The sequence below is a fragment of the Anser brachyrhynchus genome (genome assembly GCF_964034855.1).
Source record: "Anser brachyrhynchus genome assembly, chromosome: 11".
Classification (NCBI taxonomy): domain Eukaryota; kingdom Metazoa; phylum Chordata; class Aves; order Anseriformes; family Anatidae; genus Anser; species Anser brachyrhynchus.
The window spans coordinates 8,968,110-8,990,900 of NC_137706.1; the positions used below are offsets into that span (position 1 = coordinate 8,968,110).

At 38.6% G+C, this 22,791-nt stretch overlaps 1 protein-coding gene and 1 long non-coding RNA gene across 28 annotated transcripts in view; one reads left to right on the forward strand and one right to left on the reverse strand.

Annotated features, from left to right (window-relative positions):
- LOC308176132 overlaps positions 1 to 22,791 on the forward strand; it is a 102,609-nt gene that overhangs the window by 40,941 nt on the left and 38,877 nt on the right. The window lies entirely within an intron of this gene.
- PEAK1 (pseudopodium enriched atypical kinase 1) overlaps positions 1 to 22,791 on the reverse strand; it is a 118,791-nt gene that overhangs the window by 20,958 nt on the left and 75,042 nt on the right. For 17 of the 22 annotated variants that reach the window (XM_080551413.1, XM_080551420.1, XM_080551424.1 and 14 more), the window contains 3 exons: positions 14,098 to 17,361; positions 7,295 to 7,411; positions 5,165 to 5,361 (listed from right to left, as the gene is read on the reverse strand). In XM_080551413.1, the coding sequence (XP_080407539.1) occupies positions 5,165 to 5,361; positions 7,295 to 7,411; positions 14,098 to 17,249 (3,466 nt within the window). In that variant the 5' untranslated portion in view covers positions 17,250 to 17,361. Of the gene's footprint in view, positions 1 to 5,164; positions 5,362 to 7,294; positions 7,412 to 12,098; positions 12,853 to 14,097; positions 17,362 to 22,791 lie in introns of those variants that run through there. The other 5 variants (XM_080551418.1, XM_080551415.1, XM_080551417.1 and 2 more) reach the window with 2 other exon arrangements.

Sequence of the window (22,791 nt, forward strand, 5' to 3'; positions counted from 1 at the left end):
AATCTTTTCTGATTTTATGCCATTACCATCTCTGATCCAAGGATAACTCCCCTTGTGGGAACATGTGAATTAGAAAACACTTGAAAACAATACTCTAGTATTCACTATAGTGACTACACTATCACCATGGTTATTAACTGTGTTCTCAGTTTTAGTGACCACTCTGGAACTCTTTAATCTCTAGCTCCCTACAGGAGGGATTTAGATGAATGAACAGGACCCACAGGGCTAAAATGACTCACACCTCTACTGCTCTCCAATTTACCACACCAGCTTGACAAAGATTTCACATTTTGCACTGCCAAGGAAAACAAAAATGAACAATCATCCACATACAACATAGGTAACCAACCTTCCAAGACCAAGTCTATCAAAATCCCAACAGAATAAAGTTAAAACTGTGGACTCTGTACACTGCAGACCATTGAGGAAGAGGAATTTTCAAATGGCTTCTTACATGCCTGCAGGAAACCCCCTGTAAGACAGGGCTGGGCCGATCACACGGCTGGATCTTGGAGTGGTCCAACAGTGTTAGCTCTGGCAGCCTCTGCTTATTTGTTTCTCTCCACAGCCAGGAATGGAGTCAGACGTCCTAGTAATTTCCATGTCAGTATATCCCCATTTCGTATTGCAAAACCCAGTCGTAAAGGCTGATTAGAGTATTCATTAAGTAAAATCCTTGAGAGCTACAGGTTGGCCATCTCCAGTGTACACATTATCCCTCCTCTGGCCTTGTTTCTTTGCGCTTAGATATTGATCATCCTTTACAATCTACTTTTTCATTATAGAATAGATGTAATTGGAAAAGATTCTTTGTATAAGTAGATCAGTTATACTGATCTTCCAAACTAGTAAAAATACATCACTCCTTAATGAACTCTCACACTGACTAATATAGATAACCAAATCATGAAAAAAAAACACAGATGCATAAAAGCATCTTCCAACCACTGCAAAAGCATCCAGCAATTCCAGTAAGTGCAGTACATGTACGATATTCTATAAAATTATTCAATACACAGATTTACATAAATGTGATAGTTAATCCTGTATTATATTCAGTTGTTTACAGTTCATTTGATAAACATCTTAGTAGAATGACAATTTACTGAACAGAAAGAAAAACTGACATTTGTTAACTAACATTCATGGTGCACCTCCAGTTTCTCATCAACAATTTGAGATTGCACAGTACTATTCTATCCTGAGGTGGGCAGTGGGTACTAAATAAATAAAAGCTCCAGCTCATCTGCCTTGGTGACTTCTCAGCTCTTACAGCTGCCCGCGCTTATACCATGTTAAAGGTACTACCTGTACTAATACATGTTACATAAAATGCATCACGTGGATTCTGTAATCACCATTTGTCACCGAACCATCCAGTTTTAGTCAACAATGACTTCATCGCCTTGTTTATAGCCTGGCTGAAGCACACTGCCCTGCTTGGACTTACTGACTGAGGAAATACTCCATGTACATGCTGTGATTTGGTATTTTTTCCAGTGTCAGCAAACATAAAACTGAGAAACTTAGCCTCCTTTTCCCCTTTTCTTTAGGTGCAACAAGTAAAATAGTTGAAAGTGAAACCACCTATTCTTTTTTAAAGGATAGAAATGCTACCCTGAATATATATAGAATATTTTAACCTACCCACAGTGGTGCAAATTCAATCAAGTCAATTTCCCCAATGAAATTTAAACAGAAAAACTTAAAGATTTGTCAAGGAAAGGATTTTAATCATCTACTTCATTGCCTTCCTTATCATAAACCACAGGGCTTACCTGAATTAACTTCTGCTACAATTATGGGCACACCTTAAAAGAAAAACATCTAGGTCCCACCTTACAGGTTTGAACATTTGTGTGTTTCTACTTTGAGATTCAACTGGCTGCACTGGATTTTATTAAGTCTGTTGATTGTTGATACCAAAGGTATTCCTCATCGTAGGTCTGCTCACCACATGACTACCCAGACCATGATCAAGACTGATCAGACTCTGTTTCTTTGATAAGCTGAACAGATCCAGCTTCTAGAATCTGTCACTACAAAGTGCCTGTCACAAAGCGAGGCCTTTTCAAAGCTTTTCTTTAGAGCTTACACAATTTCTTTTAAACGTTCTTCAACTGTGATCACCAGGGCTTGACAGTGGTCATGGCAGTTGTGTGGTAAAAATGAGACACACATAACCTCTCTACTCTGATTGAAGTGTCCTCCTGTTTATACATCCTGAATTCTTTTATCCTATCATCATGATGGGTGTTCCTGTTTCCCCCAAATCCTGTCTTTTATGTTGTATCTGATTCCCAAAAGAGAATCCCCTATCTTGTAAGGCTTGCCTGCATTTTTTTAATTTCTAGACATATGATTTTACACATTAGATGAAATAACAAATACAGTTCCTATTTTATAAATGAGCTTTCTCAAGTTTTGCATCTGCCATTTGGTACCTGACAAGTAATTGCTGGCACAGTTTCAGTAATTGTGGACAGGACCGTAAACTGCTGATGGGACAACTTAAGAGAGCTGGGGAGGGCCAAAACCAAACATATTTGAGGGCAGTACTTGCTATAAACTACTACCTGACTACAGATGAAAACTTAGCAAGCTTTTCATTTCATGCAATGTGTCACAACTGAAGATGAGATATTTATCAAACTAAGGATATAATATTGTCTGCTTTTCCATAAAAAAAGATAAGAGTAAGTATTAGAATAGTATTTAAAAAGTCAATCTTGTGCATTATGCTGCAAATTGCTATGTTCATGATATATTTTCCAAAGTACTACACAAACTGCAGTACGTAACCATAAAAAGGTAACTGTAGATACAACTGCAGCTGAAGCAAAAGGCAAATGTAATCCAACTTGATTATCTTACATTTTTTTCTTATTATCCTTCCTTTCAGTTAAACACATCAGATTTTGTTAACTGTACAAAGTGTGTGATTTTGCTGCTTGGGTGATGTAAGATGTCAGAACAAGTAGGAGTTACTCTGTGTCCCTACCTAGTCATTTCTTGATAGCTATCTGAATTAGAAAGTGAGCTTGCACGAATAAACCAGAAAAAAGTTTGAACAGCAGCCAGAGAACTCAGTGCCATTTAGGGTAGCATTGCTTTTAACAACTAGTAGCAAGCTTGCCAAGCCAGACCAAGACGAGACTACAAGTTCATTTAACTCCTTCATATCTAAAACTTACTCTGGTGACAGTGAATATGAAAAAGACCCTAAGACAAGGATAAGATTTTGAATAAAATGCTAAAGGGTTCAGTTTTGTATGGTTTTACACAGGAACATTCACACAGAGGAATAACACTGACAAAAGTGATCACAGAATCACAGAAACACAAAAACAAAAAAGGAACCTCTTGAGGCGCTCGAGTGCCCCCCACCCGCGGCTCAGGCAGGCAGGGTCAGCTGGAGCAGGCTGTCCAGGATTGTGTCCGGTTGGGTTTTGTGCATCTTCACAAACAGACACTCTACAACTTCTCTGGGCAACCTGTTCCAGTGTTTAATGATGTGTTATTACATTTCCCATGAGTTTGCTACTCCCACTTTGTGAGATACTGTAGGAAGAAAAGAGGTCTACAAATGAAGTGCATTAGCTGTGTTGAAGCAGCTGCCATCAGGGTAATGTCTTGCAGGAGAAAAGCAAGCTAAACTGAGTAAAGATTTAAATAAAATACTCACAATGTCATTGCTTTGGGTATGAAATGCAAGTAATCCCTTGACCATAGGAGCACTATGGCTACAAAACAGCAATCTCACCACAAGAAATAACTGGTATTTCACACATTAAATTATATAGTAGAAGCCATAAAGACTTCATCCTTTTATGTATCAGTCTAGTTAGGAACATGGGCTAATCAGGTTTTAAATAGATTTGGTGTAGCTAGATCTACTGTCTGGACTGTATCTGTAATGCAGTTATGTCCTAAATACAGAAAATATATAGATACACACATATACGTATATCACAACAAATGGAAAGTAACTCATTAGGTCTTTGAAGAATTCCACCATAAAGATATAATTCCAGTTCTTCTTGAGTTACAATTTCTTGGTAGATGTTCCTATAATTCTTAGACAGGATATTTTCCTCTTTATGCTTTCCAAACAATAAATTTAAACCTAATTAATGTTTCATTAGCGGAACACACTACATGTCAGCCACTAACACGTTTAAGCAAAAAAAATCAACAATATTGCTAAACGTCTAAGGAAAGTATGCACCTGAGGGTTTAAAAACGTGGACCTCAATCCCTCAAACATGTGTGGACATACCATACTCTTATACTTGTGAGCCATCTCAGTGCAGTCAGTTTATTCTCGTCCAAATGCTTAATGTGCCAGTACGCTCGCACGATTGGAGCCTTACTGAAAAACTTGTATTTACATATTCTTGAAAATAAATAAATGAGGGATTTTTGCCCTTCTAGAAGACCTGCCTATAGACATTCCTAAATTCACAGTACTCCACATCAAAATGCTTCAGAAAAGGAAGCTCACAACCCTGGGAGATGCTTATTTGTCTTGCTCACTTGTCTTCCAGAGAAGGGCTGCATACATGCACCTTTTTCATATGATTTGGGAATTCAGTGATAGTTGAATAGATTGTGCAGTACCTTTGGGATATTCCTATTTTAAGCTTTTCTGAAAGAGCAAAAGTAAATTCTGAAACTAGGACAAGAAAGGTTTTAGTCAACAAAAGAGGACTGCAAGTATTTTAACAGTTACTGATGCTATAAAATAAAAAGTTGTATCTTATGCTGCTTGGAAAAATATTGAAATCCAATTACAGTTCTAAAAGCATTAGATAATTTAGTCTGTATTTTAAAGCTGCTTTTTGATAAAAAATCCTCCAAATAGATGAAACAATGTGTCTTTGAAAAGCATCTCTGAGATATTTATCACTAAGGGCAATTAAAAGACTGCCTGGACATAGTTTTAAAATCATAGAAAAGAAAACCTTTGTGTTTGTTGAATCTTCACTTTCTTCATTGCATCTCTCAGAATGAGACAAGAGAATTTAATTTTCTATAGATATTAAAAAAGTGTGTCTTTAAGAACTAACTTTGTGAAAGCATATTGAGCAGTTTCAAAGACAAGGTACTTCACAGCCTAGAAAGATACCCAAATTTTGATCTTTGATGAGTATACACTTACCTAAGTTGCTGTATGTAGCACTGCAGGGATTTAAGTCGGGAGATTGTGAAGCTTCTTCCTTGTCTTCCTCCCCCTGCGGAACGCGGACAGTTGATACAGGTATGACTGAGGCGCTGCCGCCATTGTCCTGCTTCACAAACACAGCTCTAGGAACACGAGGGGACAAATCCTCCAGTGTCGTGTCATCGGGCACTTGGCTGAAACAAACAAAACAAAATCACCTGGAGATCAAAGCTATGTGCACTAGATCCTAATCGCAAAACAACAGATTTTCCATTATGTATCTTTAGTAAAGGGACTGAAATAAAAAAATAACCTTTTTGCCCCCCCCAGCCCCTTTTAAGAATAACTTTCTAAAATATTTATTTTTCTTGATAAGAACAAACAAGTTTTGACTCAAACAGTAATAACAGTTCATACCTTTCATAAAAAAAGGATAATAAAATGTTTTCCAGCTGGCTACAATCAGCATATGTACGCGGCAATGAATCTGCATAAAACATGCGTAGAACTCATAGGACATCAGCAGGGATTAAGGTGCTTTTTACCAATGAGAACAAATTTAGCTTAATCAAAAGTACCAGAGTATAGCCAGGGGGCTATAAGTCTTAAAAAATGCGTAACATTTTAATGATACATTTTCATATACTGGTAGGATTTTGGGAACTGACACTTTGGGAAACAGATCTGTAGCCCATTTAACCTAGTAATCTGTTTCCCATATAAAATTCTCCAAGATTAAAATCCATCTGCTAATGTATTAAGGCAGCCACAAAAGGCCATGAAGACATTCCTCTGTACTTGCTCTTAGCTATGGTGTTTTAAATCAAACTATGATTACTTATAGCGCAAAACTGTGAACATCATGGATTCAATCAGCTTCCCTGTGTATATTTACAGCAGTATGATTTAAAAATTATGCATAATATATGAAAAAAATACTCTGTTCAGGCTTAAAAAAAAAAAGTCCTGTTGAAACCACAGCAGCAATTATCAATAATGTGCCAGATAAAACACGTCAGAGAGACCAAAAATATTTACGTGCCTTTATGCTCTCTCATTGACAGAAACAAATACTGATTATAGCCAAATCTCAAGAGCATATGTCCTATTCACTAGTTCTCATTATTCCAGTCTGCTCTAATAGAACAGCAAGAATTTTAAGTATTCATGACTTCCATAAGGGATAGGGGCGAGGCACTTCCTTCAAAAAGATGGTCGCCACAGGTGAGGTCTGTACAGGTGTTTAATTTTCATGGCACAGATTTAAAACAAGACAACTCCTGATAAACAGAAAAAAAAAAATGTGCTTTTTTAAACAGGCAGAGCAGCTGAGTTTCCATGATACAAATCCTTGTAAGTGGGAAGAGAGATGATATCCCCAAAGAGTTAACATACATTATAGGCAAAGGTCTCTCTATTCTAATCTGAAGCCAAACTACTGAAAATCCCGGTGCACAGTCTTCTAGCAATCCCAAACAGACTTCAAAGATTACAACATGCCAATAGTTTGCGTAACACAAGACCCCATGTACGGTGCAGCGCGCACATGCTGTTTCTACTCTCAGACTCATGAATTTTAACTGCAGGCTGATACAAACAAAACTCATTAGAACTTGTTAGTAAGGGAGGAAAAATGGCATAACTTCAAATAGCTGTAGTCTTTAATCAGCATTAACAATTTTGTTCATTTTTAGTACCATGCATAGCAATGGTGTGAAGAACATTCCAAGTGCCCTAAATATATCCACATTCAAGAGTTAACCTAAGATAATTTCAGAGTAAAGCATACATAAAATTAAAGCAGTGAAAAGGCTCTTAAGTTGATGAGAAATTAAACTAACAACCCGTAGTTGCTGTAAATCATACGTTTACCTGCATTCCTCAATAAGAACATTTTCTTTCAGAAAAAATAGTTTCTATTAGCTTTATGGTTCTGTCATTGCCACATACGAGAATAATCACATCTCAAAGTAATTTTTTAGTATCGATTGGTGAGGTATAGAACAGACCCATTCTCCATACGAGACACATGCAAGCACATACACTAAACCTAAGCTCAAAAGCATTTTGCCAAACAACGTAAACCAACAGCTAGAAAGGAAGAAAGAAAAAAAAAAGCCAACTCACCCACTATACTCACTCACACAATTCCCCATTAAAGGAAATTCTTTCAGGGCCTTCTTGAGTCTTTTAATCATGTCTTGAAACTCTGGCGAGCCATTGATTCCACAGTGTTCTGATGTGCTACAAGTTGTGCAAGCTGTAAGCAACAGGCTGAACTCTGCACAGAGTGATACACCTACTGCACCTTAATGTTTACCTTAGGGGGTTGGTCCAGGGGCTTGCCAAAGCGCCCCGGGACACCAGTTGGTTACAGCCCTGCCCTCTTAACTCTTCCACTGCCTTCGTGGATGAAAAACAGGTCACACACTGCTACATCACTGTTTTGGTATGACAACTATGGTCTTAGTCATGGTAATTAGCTACAGAAAAGGAGGTTCAAATTTCCAGAGAGGTATGAAGAACTTAGACTAGCCTACTGTTAAAAGTAAGGGGACATCTTGAACCTGTATCCAACCCATTTTAGTGTCTGAAATGAATACATATTAAGTTGCAACGAGAAGATGTCAGGCCATGAAATCTGAGGAAATGCTTCCATGTAGCTTAACAGTGAAGTGGGATAGATCCTGAGATCAAGCACACATACACGGTGTATTGACTCAACAAGCAAAAAGCCAACCTGTAATCATCTCTGACATAACACAGAGAGAACAAAAGGGGAAAACCTCCTCACTCATTAAGCAACAAGAACCAAATGAATAATTGCTTTTGCTTCATGCAGTAGTCTAAACAGTTAAAAAATATATTAGCGTCTGAGAAAAGCAGACAGAGCAGCTGATAAACAAGCCCTTCTTTGAGATTAGAACCATTTAAGCCCCATTTTGTATAAATGTATATCTCCTTGTTGACTGCAAGTGATACTGAAGCTATCCCCTTATTTGGGATATTTATAGCTATTTTGCCAGGGTGGATTCCTTGATGCCGTGCGTAAGAGCACATATTTAGCTTCTGTCATCGTGGGCACAGTCTGCTCCGTCCAAGCCCTTTTCTTTTCCCTTTCTTATTTCGGAAAGGAACTTCAGAGGAAATGAATTAATTACCTTAGAGAACTCTGCTCCTCGGGCACATGTGGCTGAAACTAAACAACGTCCAGGTAATAGACAGAGAAGCCCTCCATACACGGAGAGCACATTTGCTTTCCAAAGAAGCTGAATTATGCATAGCAAAAAACCTGCATTAAAAAGGACTGTCCTTCAGATAACACGCCCCTGAATTCATATGCTTATGATTCACATGTGTACAAGCTCAAAATCATTTTAAAAGCAGTTTTCTACAGGGTCAAATGTCTCTACTTCTTCCCTCAGGTTATCCTCCTCCAGGTTTTGGAAGATGATGTGGTCTAAAACTTTCCTTAATCTTTTGGAATAGTAAGAATCCAGAAAGCAGACTGTGCAGTGTGTTATTTTTTATAAGGACAGTGGAATTACAGCTATTGTGTGACCTATATTTTCCTCTGTTCAGTGCACATCTTCTCAATCAGAGTGATTAATAAACAGCAATGAATGCGAGGGAGATAAAGAGGTGAAATACTTGAAAAGAGTGATTCTGAAACCTTGTTCCTGCAGTAGGGTCAGATCTCGAGATCAAGCTGAGGGAGTACAGTTCTGGTAAGGCAGCATTTAAGGCCAAGCGGCAGAAATTTGTGACAAACTCAGAAAAAAGCTGACATGGCCTCGGAGCCTGCTCAGACTGATCTCCTCTGATGTCTACTCCACCAAGTGGACATCAGCAAAGCAATAACCAATGGTAGTCATACAGCTTGAGATGAGAGAGCCTGATAAGGAAGAATATTTTTCTTTTACACAAAATATCTGTGGAATCTGTAGACATATTTAGTTTCACAGAGATCCCTTTGAGACTCCCTCAGGCCCTACCGGTTTTAAGCTAATAAAGCTAAAATAAAACCTAAATTTATTGAATAATGCTTGAGGAAAAATGCGGAGAGGTTAATGGCTTGGGAGGTGGTCAAAGGCCACCTTACAGAGGAACTTTCATTCAGAACCCAGACCCCTGCGTTTCTGCAAAACACTGAGCAGGGATGATCAGTGTTCAGGGTTAAATCAGAACACACTACGGGCACAAAAAACCCTTTCCAGTGGCTCACGCAGTTCAGTTTCTCCACCCTCATTAGCCACACACAGTCAAGAGGAAAGTGAAAGAAACTTCACCAACTGGCAGTTCGCAATAACTAAGCCATAAAGTTTATTCCTAATTCCTATTATTTAGAAGTTGACTTATTCCTGAAGCATGAGAATTGATATTCCATTATTATTATTTTTAAAATCTTTTATCATGCAATGTTGGCATGGATAATGGGAATATATTTCATAATCCAGGAAAGACATCCTGCTAAGCTCTTTAGTGTCAGCGAAACTTAATGGCAACAAGTTCTGCAGATTAACTGCACATTATAAAAATTGTTTATCCATTTTATATTTTCAGTCTTTCCATTTTACAGACTGTATTGGAGAAGTTAAGAACAATAATACACGATTTACCATCTCCATCTAAATTTATGAAATAATGAACAATAAAATCGCTTCGACTTGGTTCTTTAACTGTTCTCAAGACTTACAAAAATCTTCACATAAAACTTCACCTAACTTTTCGCTTACTGAACGTACATAAATTCTGAATCTGTTAGCTTATAGTTGTTCTGGAGAAAGAGTCTCACGGCAATTTTTCCCCGATGAAACAAGATGAGGTAGGTGGCTAACACTTATAAAACATTGTTGGGCACTTGACTAAAGTAAATAAACCTTGCTGATACCTGGAAAAAGCAAATAAAAGTAGATTCAGGGGAAGGGAGAGTTGATAGTTCCACCTGAACTTTCTGGGTAGAAATTTCTTCCACTTCAGTAGACTTGCTTAAGAAAAAGCTTTATTTTCAGCAAAAACATCCCTGAATTCTCCCCACCAATTTATGCAAGCTACATTTAAATAGTTTTGGATTCAGGTGAGAACCTTAGTTTAAAACCAGTACAAGGGGTCCTGCAAACTGGGAAGGAGGACTTTTTTTTTTAAACATATCCTTACAGTGATCTTAAATCTTAAAACTATTTGTATAATGAGAGTGGCAGCGGGGTAAGATTTGAAGGATAATAAGACATTATCAAAAGCTTTGATATTGCTGCCCTCTGATATGTATAGAACCCATTAACATGCCCAGTAAAACACCCATGGGCTATTTTCACTAAAAATTGCCTTAAAAGAACCCAAATTGCTGATGTACAAGTATGCTCTTTAAGGAAAATGTTTAAAAACAGATCTTCAAAACATATACATCTGTAGACATAATAGGTGTTTCACTCATTTTGGAAGATAAAACAGGATAGTGACCTTTTCTATCTATGGGTCAACAGAACTCATGCCTGTTGATTGCCAGCTTAGTTTCACGTCCTATTGAATAAATTAACATCAGTTTAGGAATTAGATTCATAATCCCAACTTGAGCTATGAAGAAATGCCTTCTTACCTAAACCAGAGTGAAGTGAATATACAGACCTCATTACTTCAAGTATTTCAAGTAAACATGCAATTTTATCTTTAATTCATCCAAGTCTGGCCCAAAGAGCCTATAAAGAAAAGTTATGAGTGACTTGTAGCTATGAAAGGAAACTACTCAATTCGGTACGTAACTGAAATGGAAATGGCTGTGCACAATGCACTTGTACCTTGATTTACGAAGGCAATGCAATCTAAAAATGGTGTCAAAATCTTTTAGTTCAGCTCTGATACGGTTTATGAAGATAGAAAAGGAAGAATCAGAAGGCAGGGCTGCAGTTTTCTTTTAGGAAATGGCTCAATCTAAAAAGTTGCTCCTGGGTGTAAGCAATGATCTCTCAATGAGGAAGAAACCTTTATCTTGTGAAACTCCTGTAACAAGAGTCTGATCCACTAGAAAACAAAGCCTTTGAGGAACAGGAAGATCCTTTCTTTCCTAAACTTCTGTGTGGATTCCACCAAGTGCCACACCACCTTCATCACTGACAATGGCTTAGGCCAGAAATGTCGTTACCGTTGTAGAGGTCAGTTTTGGCATTTGCCTGGCAAGACCTTCTGCATCATAAAAAATGAACCCCAAGAGTTCTGAGAACACCTGATTTCCATTCCAATTACAATACGGCTGACATTATTGCTGATTTTTAGCAAAAACTAATCCATCTGCAAATTTTTGGTACAGTTAATACATTAGTATTTGCTATCTCCTTTGGAACCACCTTATATGCAACCTGGCTCCAAACAGAAAGAAACTACCGCATGGATAAAACCACACCAAGTTCTTTTATATAGTTTCCAGCTTTCCAAACAACTGTGCCTTTTGCCAGTGCTGTTCAAAGGGATGAACTGACCTTTCTTGGTGGTAACTTTAAATACCTTCAGACCTGTTTTGTGGTTATGTTATCAATCTCTAGCAGCTTTGTAATCCATTTCAAAGTAAAGAAATATTGTATATTCATTTAATTTACTTTCAAGATCCCCTAGTAATCTGACATTTTTAAAGCTTATCTTATTTTCCAGGTCATCAGTTTGTTTTTTCAGTGAGCTTACTTGTGTTGGCATTCTCAGGCAAGTGTCACGTTCATTGATTGCTATCTTCATCTCTTCAGTTTTCCTCTATGCCTCTGCAAGCTTAACTGAAGATTTAAAAAATATTTTCCAGGCATATATCTTAGCCTGAATTAACATTAAACTAACCTTTTAATAACATCTGATGAGTTAACACAAAACAAGTATAGCATCACCTGTTATGTCTCCTGCACGTGTGAAAATGGAAGTTGACAACCCTGATTCTCACCTACTGGAATATTAAAAAGAGAAGTCAAAACCCTTTAACTAAATTCCTTCATTTTCTGGCAGTCTAAGGTTTCTCTCTGTCTCTTCAACAGTATTTAATATTAAGTAAAAATACAAAACAACAACTACCTTAAGGCTTTAAATTGCATCAAGGTAATAAAAAATAAAATCCACTGCCTAGTGTTCTAACAATGTATTTCTCAGTATTTCATTTTTTACTTTTATTTTTTAATTTGTAGAAATTTGCCACAGAACAATATTGTTAGGAAGAAGAAATTCCAATTCTAGCATTCAGAGAATTCTGATTTGCACCAGGAAAAATGGTGAGATATGATTTTAGCCAGTATCACCATGACTTGCAGAAAAATTAAAAGTAAAAATACTTTTTGGAATAAATGAGTCAGATGGGACAGAATGACCAAGGGCCAAAGGAAGTCCAGTAACAGTGTAAAAATATAAAACAGGATAACAGCACCATCTCTAGGGTAGTCCAAGAACAAGTGCCAACGATGAGTCTGTTATGGCTGTTTACCACTGAGATAAGCAGCTTCTCCTTTCTGTCTTCCCTTGTCAGATCAGAGAATTGATCTGGCTGAAAAATACCTCTGCAGTTACTTTTCCTTGGATCACTTCCCCAGTCTGTTCACCAGAGGTGACCACACAAACTGTCGTGCCAGCACAAGAGGGTGAGCGAACCTGCTGATGGTGATATATTCAGTAAGGCTGCTGGAACCATGTTGACACAAAGTCACTTTCTTCAGGTTCCCCTGGAGATAATGCAAAGAACTTGTTCCTCTGTAGGGACAACTGAAAGCACAAACTTCCCTGATTCTTTAACTTGCTCTCTAAAGCTGCTAAAATTTTTCCATGATAAATATATTTGTGAAATTCCCACAGAGGTGACAAAGTTAAAAAAAAAGAGTTTCCTACCAGTATGTTATTGTTGCAATGAATTAAATAATGCAAATTTGAAGTTATTTTGGAATCAGTTTGTATAATAACCTTAGAAGACCTAGTCTAATACATCTACAGCTGTGGTCTATACTCAGTGAAATGCATACTATGCCCACGCAATAGCCTGCAATGAATATCTCCAGTACCCTAGGTTATGCACTGTCATGCATTGTAGGAACTCTGTGGTGCGTTGAAAACAACATGTATCTGGAACAAGCATATTTCTTTGTGTTTGGAGACAACCAAAAAAGCATGTGTATCCTTGAGAATGGAATAAACAGGCCTTTAAACCAAGACCTAAAACATTCAACTACCTGGAATTTATAGGGTAAGATAAACAATCTGACCAAATATTCCTAGAGAAAACAACACATGATTTTAGCAAATTATGATTTAAAAAATATTAAAAATGAAATCACTGAACAAAATTGTCAGGCAGAAATGGAGCAATGGGCTCTGCTGAATCCAGTACTGTTAGGGGGCAGAGTATATTCATTACTAAAGGCCTTGCAAAATGTAGATTTATTATTTTATAGATAATTTAATTCTATTATTACTTTTCACATGGCTTATTTTAGGAGTGCAGCAGTGATGTTGCAGTGTAGCATCAAGTTAATTAGCCTATCTTGTTTTCGTGGGTATGTGAGATAAAGTTAGCACACCACCTTTTATGCGTCACAGATCTTTTAACTTCTATTCTTCTTTTAAATAGTAGCCTTCTATTTCCATAGAGGAATTATTTAGTTCTCCTATAACATAAGAACTATTTCTTTAACTAGAAATTCAGGAAAATCTGAGTCAATGGAACATGACTATCACAATGTATTAATGAACCTGCAAATACCAACTCCAAATAGCAGTTACTGTTCCCAGTAATCTTTTTTTGATTCTTTCTGATATCCAATATACAGCAAAGATTTTTAGAATATACTTCAAGATACCTAAAATAAATATATTTAGAAAAATTTACACTTAATAAAACCCCTTGATTTCTTCCCTTTTTGGTAGTACATACAGTGCAGTTCACAGCTGAATGAATAAAAAGACAAGCGGATTACCTGGGGATTTTCTTCGGAATCTGAGGTGGTGATGAATGGCTCATTATTTTCTGTTCCGAGCTCTCCGGAGACTTTTCCTGTATTTCTCCTTTGTCTTTTGCTAGTGCATCAGCAATAGCAGACTCCACTCCACTCTTGTATTGCTGGTCAACCTTTGGTTCAGTCTGTGCTGGTTCACATCTATACATGAAAACAATTGATGGCTTCTCACTGGTCTCTGATTTTGCCTCGCTGAACCACTGATGACGTTGAACTGGAGGAGGAGGGAGCATGTGTATTACAGTTCCATCAAGACCCACCAATTTTCCTTTTTCTCTTTCTTTCTCTTTGTCTTCCTCCTCATCAGTTTTTCTGCGGCGGAAGAAGCTCTTAAATGATATCCAGCGTTTGGGTTTTGCGTCAGCAGCTCGTCGACCTTCCGAATGAAGGATTGACTCAGCCTCTGTTGACCTGGTGGGACTATTTGGTTTGGTCCAGTTGCTGAAATGTCTTTGCAACAAGTTACTTGCGTGATAGGGTGAAGATGTGGACCGTGGAGGAGGAAATGGCGGTGCTTGCTCTGTTTTGGGACTTGTCATATTTGGGGTGCCTCTCACTGGCTTTGGAGAATGGGTGGCGACCGGCTGTGATAGCGTATCTTTCTGCATTTTAACGGCTGTGTTTTCCATTGTCTTGGATGGCTCTATTTCAGACTGTGATGTAAAAAGAGATTTGGGTCGTACCAGCGTGTTTTTAGTAGCATCTGCATCAGGGGGTAAGGAATACAGTTCTTCTGCACTGCAAGACTTAGGTCCAGACTGAGGCGTTTCTGGTGGAGACTGCGGAGGCTGGATGGAAGCCACAATCTGTGAAAGCACCGTGCTTGCATTCTCTCTACTGCTGTTGCCAACGGAAGCCTCCAATGTCACATCTGCTGGCTCTTGGGTTGTCTTTTGAATTCTTGATGGGGAGCTGTGGTCAGAACTATGACTTCTCTGTGGTGATATCTGACTTTTACTGAGACAGCTATTAAACTCTTGGACCTTTTGAGCCACAGAACCCAGCCTGCACTCGGTGTTATTAGTTACCCCCTTCGCTTGGGAAAATTCACTGGGTTTGCTCCCTATAGCTTCAGTCATTTTGCTTTCTGTTTCTATTTCTTCATATGTGTGGCTTATTACACTGGTAGTTTTATCTTTGATAGATAGCTCTCCGCTGGTTCCTAGAAAACTTTTATAGATAGCCAGGTTATCATATGCATTTGGATTGATTACAATAGGAACTTTAATAGCATTTTTGGAACTCTTAGCATAAGTGGGCTCATCATGAATGATAATAGGAAAAGGCGGCATGCCAGCGTTATTGTAGCTGTTGAATTTTATCTCAGATAAATTTGGAGACTTAACTGGGATAGTTTTTGAGGAAAGGTTTGTAGCTGTAGGCGAAGTAGGAGCTGACTTGTGGCTTGTCTTCCTGGGAGGAACAGAAGGTCCTGAGCTGTTAGCAATTAACTCTACCTTAGGTATTTTCTGTCTTGGACTAGTACTAGAAGTCCACACTTCTTGATATCTGATTGCACTGGATTTTTTCAGATTAGCGTTGACTCGTGCAGGTGATGCTGCAGAGGATGTAATAGGCGTGCCTGGAGTTACTGGTGAACTTGGGTTAGATGATGCATTTTTGGTTTCTGAGGTTTCAGTTGGACTCTCTTTACATTCATTGGTCATGGCAGCTGATACATCCACTACGGTATATGGCTTGCAAACTGGTTGTTCCATATTCACTACCCTGTAAGGTTTAGCTTGCTCTTCCACAGGCACCAAGTTGATAGTTACAGCTTGACCAGTAACATCTGAAGAACTTTTATTCTCTTGCTTATCAGTCTGTACAGCAATTTTGCCGTCTTTCTCTTCCAGTCGAAGAGCAAGGACTGCCTTGTGGGTTTCTAGGCTCTTTGGAACATTTCTGGAAGCTTTTGACACATCCTTCACTTGCTGACTAACACACAGACTTTCATATTCTGGTTCGATCAATTTGATGTCCTGAGGAGTACTAGGAGATAATCCTCCATTACAGAGTTTCTGTGAAGAACTGCTGGTTGTTCCAGAACGAGACTCTTCTGTCAACGAAGAATCAGGAGACGTAGAATCAGAAGATACCATGCTCTGCATGCTCTCTTGCCCATAAAGAATCACAGTCTCTTCCCCATAACCATTTAAAATTTCATCATAACTATCATCGTAATCAACTGCACAGATCCGCTGAAGGGACTTGTTTCTAAGGGGCACGGTGTTCCATTTTTTGTCAACACAGAACTGAACAGGAGACAGGGTGTTAGCTCGAAAATTAGCAAAGCGAGGTTGGCCCCTCATACGAATTTCCATTGCTAGCAACTCTTCATCACTTTCATCCCAGCTCTCATGCTCTTCCTGCATGCTGCCAAAAAACGTGTCATCCTCACTCTCATCTCCGCTAGAGAATTCTGGGTAACAGAAACGTCCACCTTCATTACTTATTACTTCAGTGCTTCCACTCAGAATAACATGCTTACTGTGCGAATCCTTCATTCCACCCATCATGCAGCTTGGAGGGATCTTTCTTTCTAATGATCTTTTATAACAATTATTTATTCTTCCCAAGAAGGTTTCTCTCGAGTTCATTTCATTTCCAGTTAGCTGAGGTGTGGTATCCAAACCTGCAATCTCCTTCAAAACTTCTGTCAGTCCATTATTATTATTATTTGGTATCTTACCTACACCATCGTTGTTGCCATAAGGCCTGTGAACATGGCTATAACCTTCAATTTCATCTTCATTATTATTGTTCAGTGGTTTTTTGTTCAAGACAGCTTTGTTTTGGTTCCAGCTTGGGGGCACCGATTTGTTCTCACAATGATCCGGCGTGCTGATTTCGCCACATACACCCTGCCCATCTACTACCATCATGGTGGGCTTCACAGCTATCGTGGGTTTCTTTGCCACAGGCGGTCGGAAGTTTCCTCTGTTTCCACCACGATGGCTGTTACTTTGGTTTGCGTTGGTTTTCAGATTGCCATGCGAGAGGGTTTTTTTCTCAGATACTGGAGGTAACTGATGCAAGCTTTTTGGCTTGAAGCAGTTCTTACATTCACCAGGTTTCCAGACGTGTTCAGTGAAAGTGTTGCAAGCAGACATTTTCCCAGAGCTTTGCGCTTGATGCTGTGCTGTTCAGTGCATGGTCAGAATTTCATCCATGTGTTTCCTCTTTGTTCACTTGGTATGGCTACTGTTTTAAGCAGTGATCATTCTGAAACACAAAAGAGAGAAGGAGGATAAGAATGGGGAAAAAACACGATGATCATTATACTTTTTTGAATGCTGCTAACAACAACTCAGAATAACCAAGTAGCCTTTTGCTGATGCCTTAAGCTCTTTTTACTTAAATTTACAAAACTACAGTCCTCGTTTCAGCTGGGATAGAGTTAATTTTTTTCCTGGTAGTTGGTATGGTGCCATGTTTTGGATTTAGGCTGAGAATAATGCCAGTAACACACGGATGTTCTAGTTGTTGCTGAGCTGTGCATACACTGAGTCAAGGACTGTTCAGCTTCTCGTACTGCCCTGCCAGCGAGGTACCTGGGGGTGCACAAGGAGCTGGGAGGAGACAGAACCAGGACAGCTGACCCCAGCTGGCCAAAGAGATGTCCCATGCCATGTACTGAGCAATAAAACCTGGGGGGGATGATGCTCAGGGACAGGCTGGGCATTGGACAGCAGGTGGTAAGCAACTGCATTGTGTACCACTTGTGCTGCAAATTCTTTTATCATTATTTTCCCTTCCTTTTCTGTCCTGTTGAACTGTCTTATTCTCAACCCATGAGTTTTTACCTTTTTTTTCCCCTCCCAATTCTTTCCCCTATCCCACTGTGAGGCAGAGGGAGAGGGGGCAGTGAGCGAGTGCTGTGCGGTGCTTAGCTGCCTGCCAGGTTACACCACAGCGCTACTTAGATGAAATGCAAAAAAATGTGGCAAGTATTCTTCTCGGACATAAAGAATTAAAACTTTGTCAGTGAAGCCCTATATTACTCAGAGCAGAGAGAGAAAAATGGCAACGACTGAGAACATAGAGTAATTCTCTTGACTAGTTCAGGACCATTGACCTTAATTTTTGCCCAATAAATCAAATGCCAGGAAAAGGACATAAAACCAAGGATTAGTGCATATTGTCTTCAAAATAACCATTTAAATGTGTGACAAGAAAGTAAAAGAATATACTTTACTCTATCAAATGCAATTTAGATCACTCGTTTTAGCTTCAAATGTCGAATGAGCTGAGCTTAAGTGGCAAAATATGTTCAACCAATTCCAAACTCTGCCATTTAAGCACTTTTTTCAGCGGAGTCAAATTATAACTAGACAGATACTTTGTTTGACAAGACAGGCTGGACTCTATGCTGAAAAATCAGCTAAAATGCTGGGGCAGCCTTTCTAGAAAGTCAGTTTCTTCTTTAGCTTGCTATAGTGGCAATAAACCATTCTTATATCCTCAAAACAAAGCTATGGATGACTTTTAGTTCCTGATTTGTTTCACAAGTAGCTTTTCCACCTAACACCCCCCCCCCAAACAACTGAAATATAATTGTAAATCTATTTCAAAATGAGTTGTCTTTTTTCCTGAAATGATCAACCTTGAGTAAGAATCAGGCATGAATCTGTTATACTTCACAGTCATTGGAGTATCCCAGATTTGAGTTTTATGAATTAATGCCTGAAGATTTTAAGCCTCCTAAGCCAAAACCACAACTCTGGTCTCTTCATCACTGTTGCATAACCCAGAAATGATCTGACATTTTACTGAGGTGAAAGAAGCTGTCTGTTGCTGGTTCTGCTAACGCAGGCACTGATAAATCAGTAATTTTATATTTTTACCAGCTTTGGATGAAAACATACTTGCTGTTCACATAGGTACCTTGAAAGTGTAATACCAAACCCACTCAGTGAAAGATGCAGCTTTCTATAAAGCCAGAGGTTAGTAACTCAGCAGCAGGACACTTATGCTGGAATTCACCATGGGCACAACTGGCTTTCATTAGCGGAGCAAACAATAGAAATCATTAGTAAAATTGACACTTGTCTGACTTTCTCAGTCTCCTCACGTACTGCTCTGTGTTTTGGCAAAGGGCTAGCCTACGCTGGAAAACTCTGAAATAGGAATTCTGTTCCAACACCAGATGGGGCTGAAGTCTAACTGTATTATAACAGAGTACATTCAGACACAGTCATGGTACCAGCGCTATCATATTTCATACACTGACTGAATATGTTTCCAGACACAGCTTTTTGCCAAAAAGTCAGTGCCAAAAGCTTTTTCTTTGTATGACCTAAGAGATAGAAAGTCTGCCAGACAGAGTTCTGCCCAAACTTCAGCCTCTGTTTTAAATATACACTGAGTAAAAGGCCTTTGCATTGTTTTGATCTTTGCCAAGATTTGTTGGTTCAACACTTTGTCAGCCTGTGCATTGTAACCAGAAAAATCACATTAAGAAGTAATTCTCCTAAAATATGAGAGAGAAAGAAATAGAGAATACTAGAATTTTATACTGTGGTTAACTCCTTCTTTTCATGTTAACAACTAAAAGGAGAAAAGTTGCACTAAAAGTTGCACAGCTGAAATAAATGTTTTCTTGGAAAATATATTTCTCCATTACATAAAATCTCCACGCAGACAATTTAAACAAAGAGATTAGTGCACAGGTGTATAGTTTTTAAGATTTAACTGGGTGATATTATTTCTTAGAAATGGCACAAAGTGCACTTAAACCCTACCACAGAACAGACAGTTTTATGGCCTTCTAGGCTATGCATTTTCTGCTAATGAGGTTGGGGTAAAATGAGAAAGCACTCTATTGCACACTGCCACATGAAAATATTTTCATGTTTTACCACCAGCTGTACTTACTCCCATTTGCTCAGACACACCAGTACGGATCAGTTTTCCTCTAACCCAAATGAGTGCTACACAAAATGTGTGACTGCGAACTACAGGAGGCTTACCAGACCCACAACCCAAGGCTCCAGTCACAGCCGAAGTACGGCAGGGTCACAGTTCTGTGCAAACGTACATTTCATGTCCCAGGAGTACTAATGCAGCAACTGAACTTCAAATGCTACACACACAGACATGCGTGTGTAAATGCAGGCATGTATCAATACACAGACAGAAAATACATAAGATGCATACAGATGTTTTAAATCTTTTGCATTTCAGCACCAAATGGAAATGGTTTAAACTCAACAACATGCTCTAAACATGACTTTTGACACAGTCTGCAAAACAGTCAAGAGTCACTGACTTCTCACGTTTATAAACTACAGACAGGTTTCCAATTGGATTTGGCACTTCCAGGATGAGCAGTGCCTGTAACATGCTTTACACTGCCTGCAGCTGTAACAAAGAGGAAATATGCACCTTCAAACAATAGGAAATGTACGTTAAGAAAAAAAAATTAAAAAAACAACAGTGAACTATTTTCATCCTTTGAAATCAGAAGCAGTCTACTGTAACAGATTAAATTCATAGTGACCTTTATATGTCTAAACAGGTATTTGCACTCTCCAAAAAAATCTAGCATTTTTTTAATTGTTGTACAACTAAAAATGATTTTTCTGATGCTTTCCTCTGCCTTTAAAGAAAACACATTTACTATTTCAACCACATAATTACTCCTATGAGTGATAACGACAGTAAAAGTGAATATGAGTGAAATGAATGAGATCTTTCAATACAAAAAAAATTCAAACATTCTTCACGTGTTCAGGATATTGCTTCCATTGCTGCTAACGACAGCTGCAGCTGGATAGGGGGCAGCAGAGTCCATTGAAGGTAATGAAAACACACACAATTTCACAAAGAAAAAATCTTTGGCCCTGATATCCAGACATTGTTCATTTCTAGACTCTTGTCCTACTCTTCAAAACTAAGGAGGTCGTGAGGAGATCCAGGCAGTCACACATCAGATCTCTTGGGCTTAACGGTGCTCCTGGTATCTCTTCTTCCGTAGCCTCCCTGCAGCCAATGACTGCCCATTTACCTGCTAAGGAACTGCTAACTCTGCAGAGCCGCTCGCTCCCCTGAAATGAGTAGTTTGGACAACACAACTTACTTGAAGATACTCAATCTCAGCACTAACAACCTCAGATGTTAAATACAAAACTGCATTAGGCTTCTAAAATGTTAACAGTAAACACGTGGTACATTTCACTCTGCATCTCAAAGCTTTTATGCAAGTTGATAAATATACCTATTCACAATTTATACACAGAAACACTGCAGTGCAATGACGTTAAGCAACTAAAATTCACCAAGTGAGTCAGTGACAGGAACAAGTACAGACAGACAAGTTCTGCTCCTAACGTGGTGCTGCAGCCAGCAGATCGTGATACTTCATTCACTAGGTGGTTGAGTCAGCACAGTTAGTTTATCAGCTTTATAGGCTAAATCACTCTTTGTATAAATGAGAAACAACACTCTTGTTTCAGCAGATACACAGCTGCACACAGAAGGGCTCAGTCTGGCCCTGTTAAGTTGATATTTCACTTTCCAGGTCAGAGTTAGGGGATGAGAGGTTCAGAGTTGCAATGCAGAGCTGAAGCAGTCATCAGCAGAGGCATCCTCATGTCAGGAAACTGCACAGAAATGCAGCAGTATTATTTGTTGACATCATCTCTGTTGAGTGCACCAAGATGGGAATAAACATGCATTTCAGGCATTTTCCCTTTGTTCTAAGTAATTTCAGGCTGGCGGGTCTCCCTTAGATGCATGCTGGCTGAATCACAATGAAGGCCTTCGCCAGTAATACTTTATACTAACATAATCCAATTAAAAGGAACTTAATTGGTGTGCAACATTCCCTACAATTTCAACATTTTAAAAATGAATAGTCTCAGTAAGTACCAGATGGTGACACGCACTAATTAATCAGGCCTGCTCAATGAATGAGCGTATTAAAATGAATGCACCTATTAGACATGTGTTTTCAATGCTGTATGCTGCAAAAACTCCCCTTAAATGAATGCCTACTATATTACTGAGCAATATGCACAAGTGTGCATTTCATCATTTGTAATTGTAATTCTATCACTCTTTGGTTTCTTCTTAGATCACTAGATACTTGGTACAGGAAAAGGCATTTAACTTCAGCATTGCTGTTCATGAAAATGGGCCTACAATTTTTATGCTGCAGAATAAATTGCATTGATTAGCCTTCTTAACAGACAACAGCCCATTAAATTGCTAGTGAACAACCCACGAACTTCTCACCATTGACAGGCATGTCCTCAGACTGAAAAATCAGCCATGGGAATCCAGCCTAGTTTCCTATATAGGAGCACCTAAACACCACAAAACCACTACTGCTTTGTGGTTTTGTCTGAAGTACTTATAGGCATCTGGACACTCACTGATTGTCACGAAGAATAGTCTAAGTCTAACATAACAAGACTAAAATCATGGTTATTTTTGTCGGTGTCTGATCTTTTTATTATTATTATTATATTATTATTTTTAATATAATCAAAAACATTTTAAGAAACTTTTTGAAAAAAACAAAACCAACCCAAATCTGAAATGCTCCAACTTCATACAAACTGTCCTGCTTGGGTGGCAATGGGCTGTGAAAACACTTCATCTCTCAGACAGTGTCAATGTGTACTGACTCAGGGCCACTGATCCACAAAT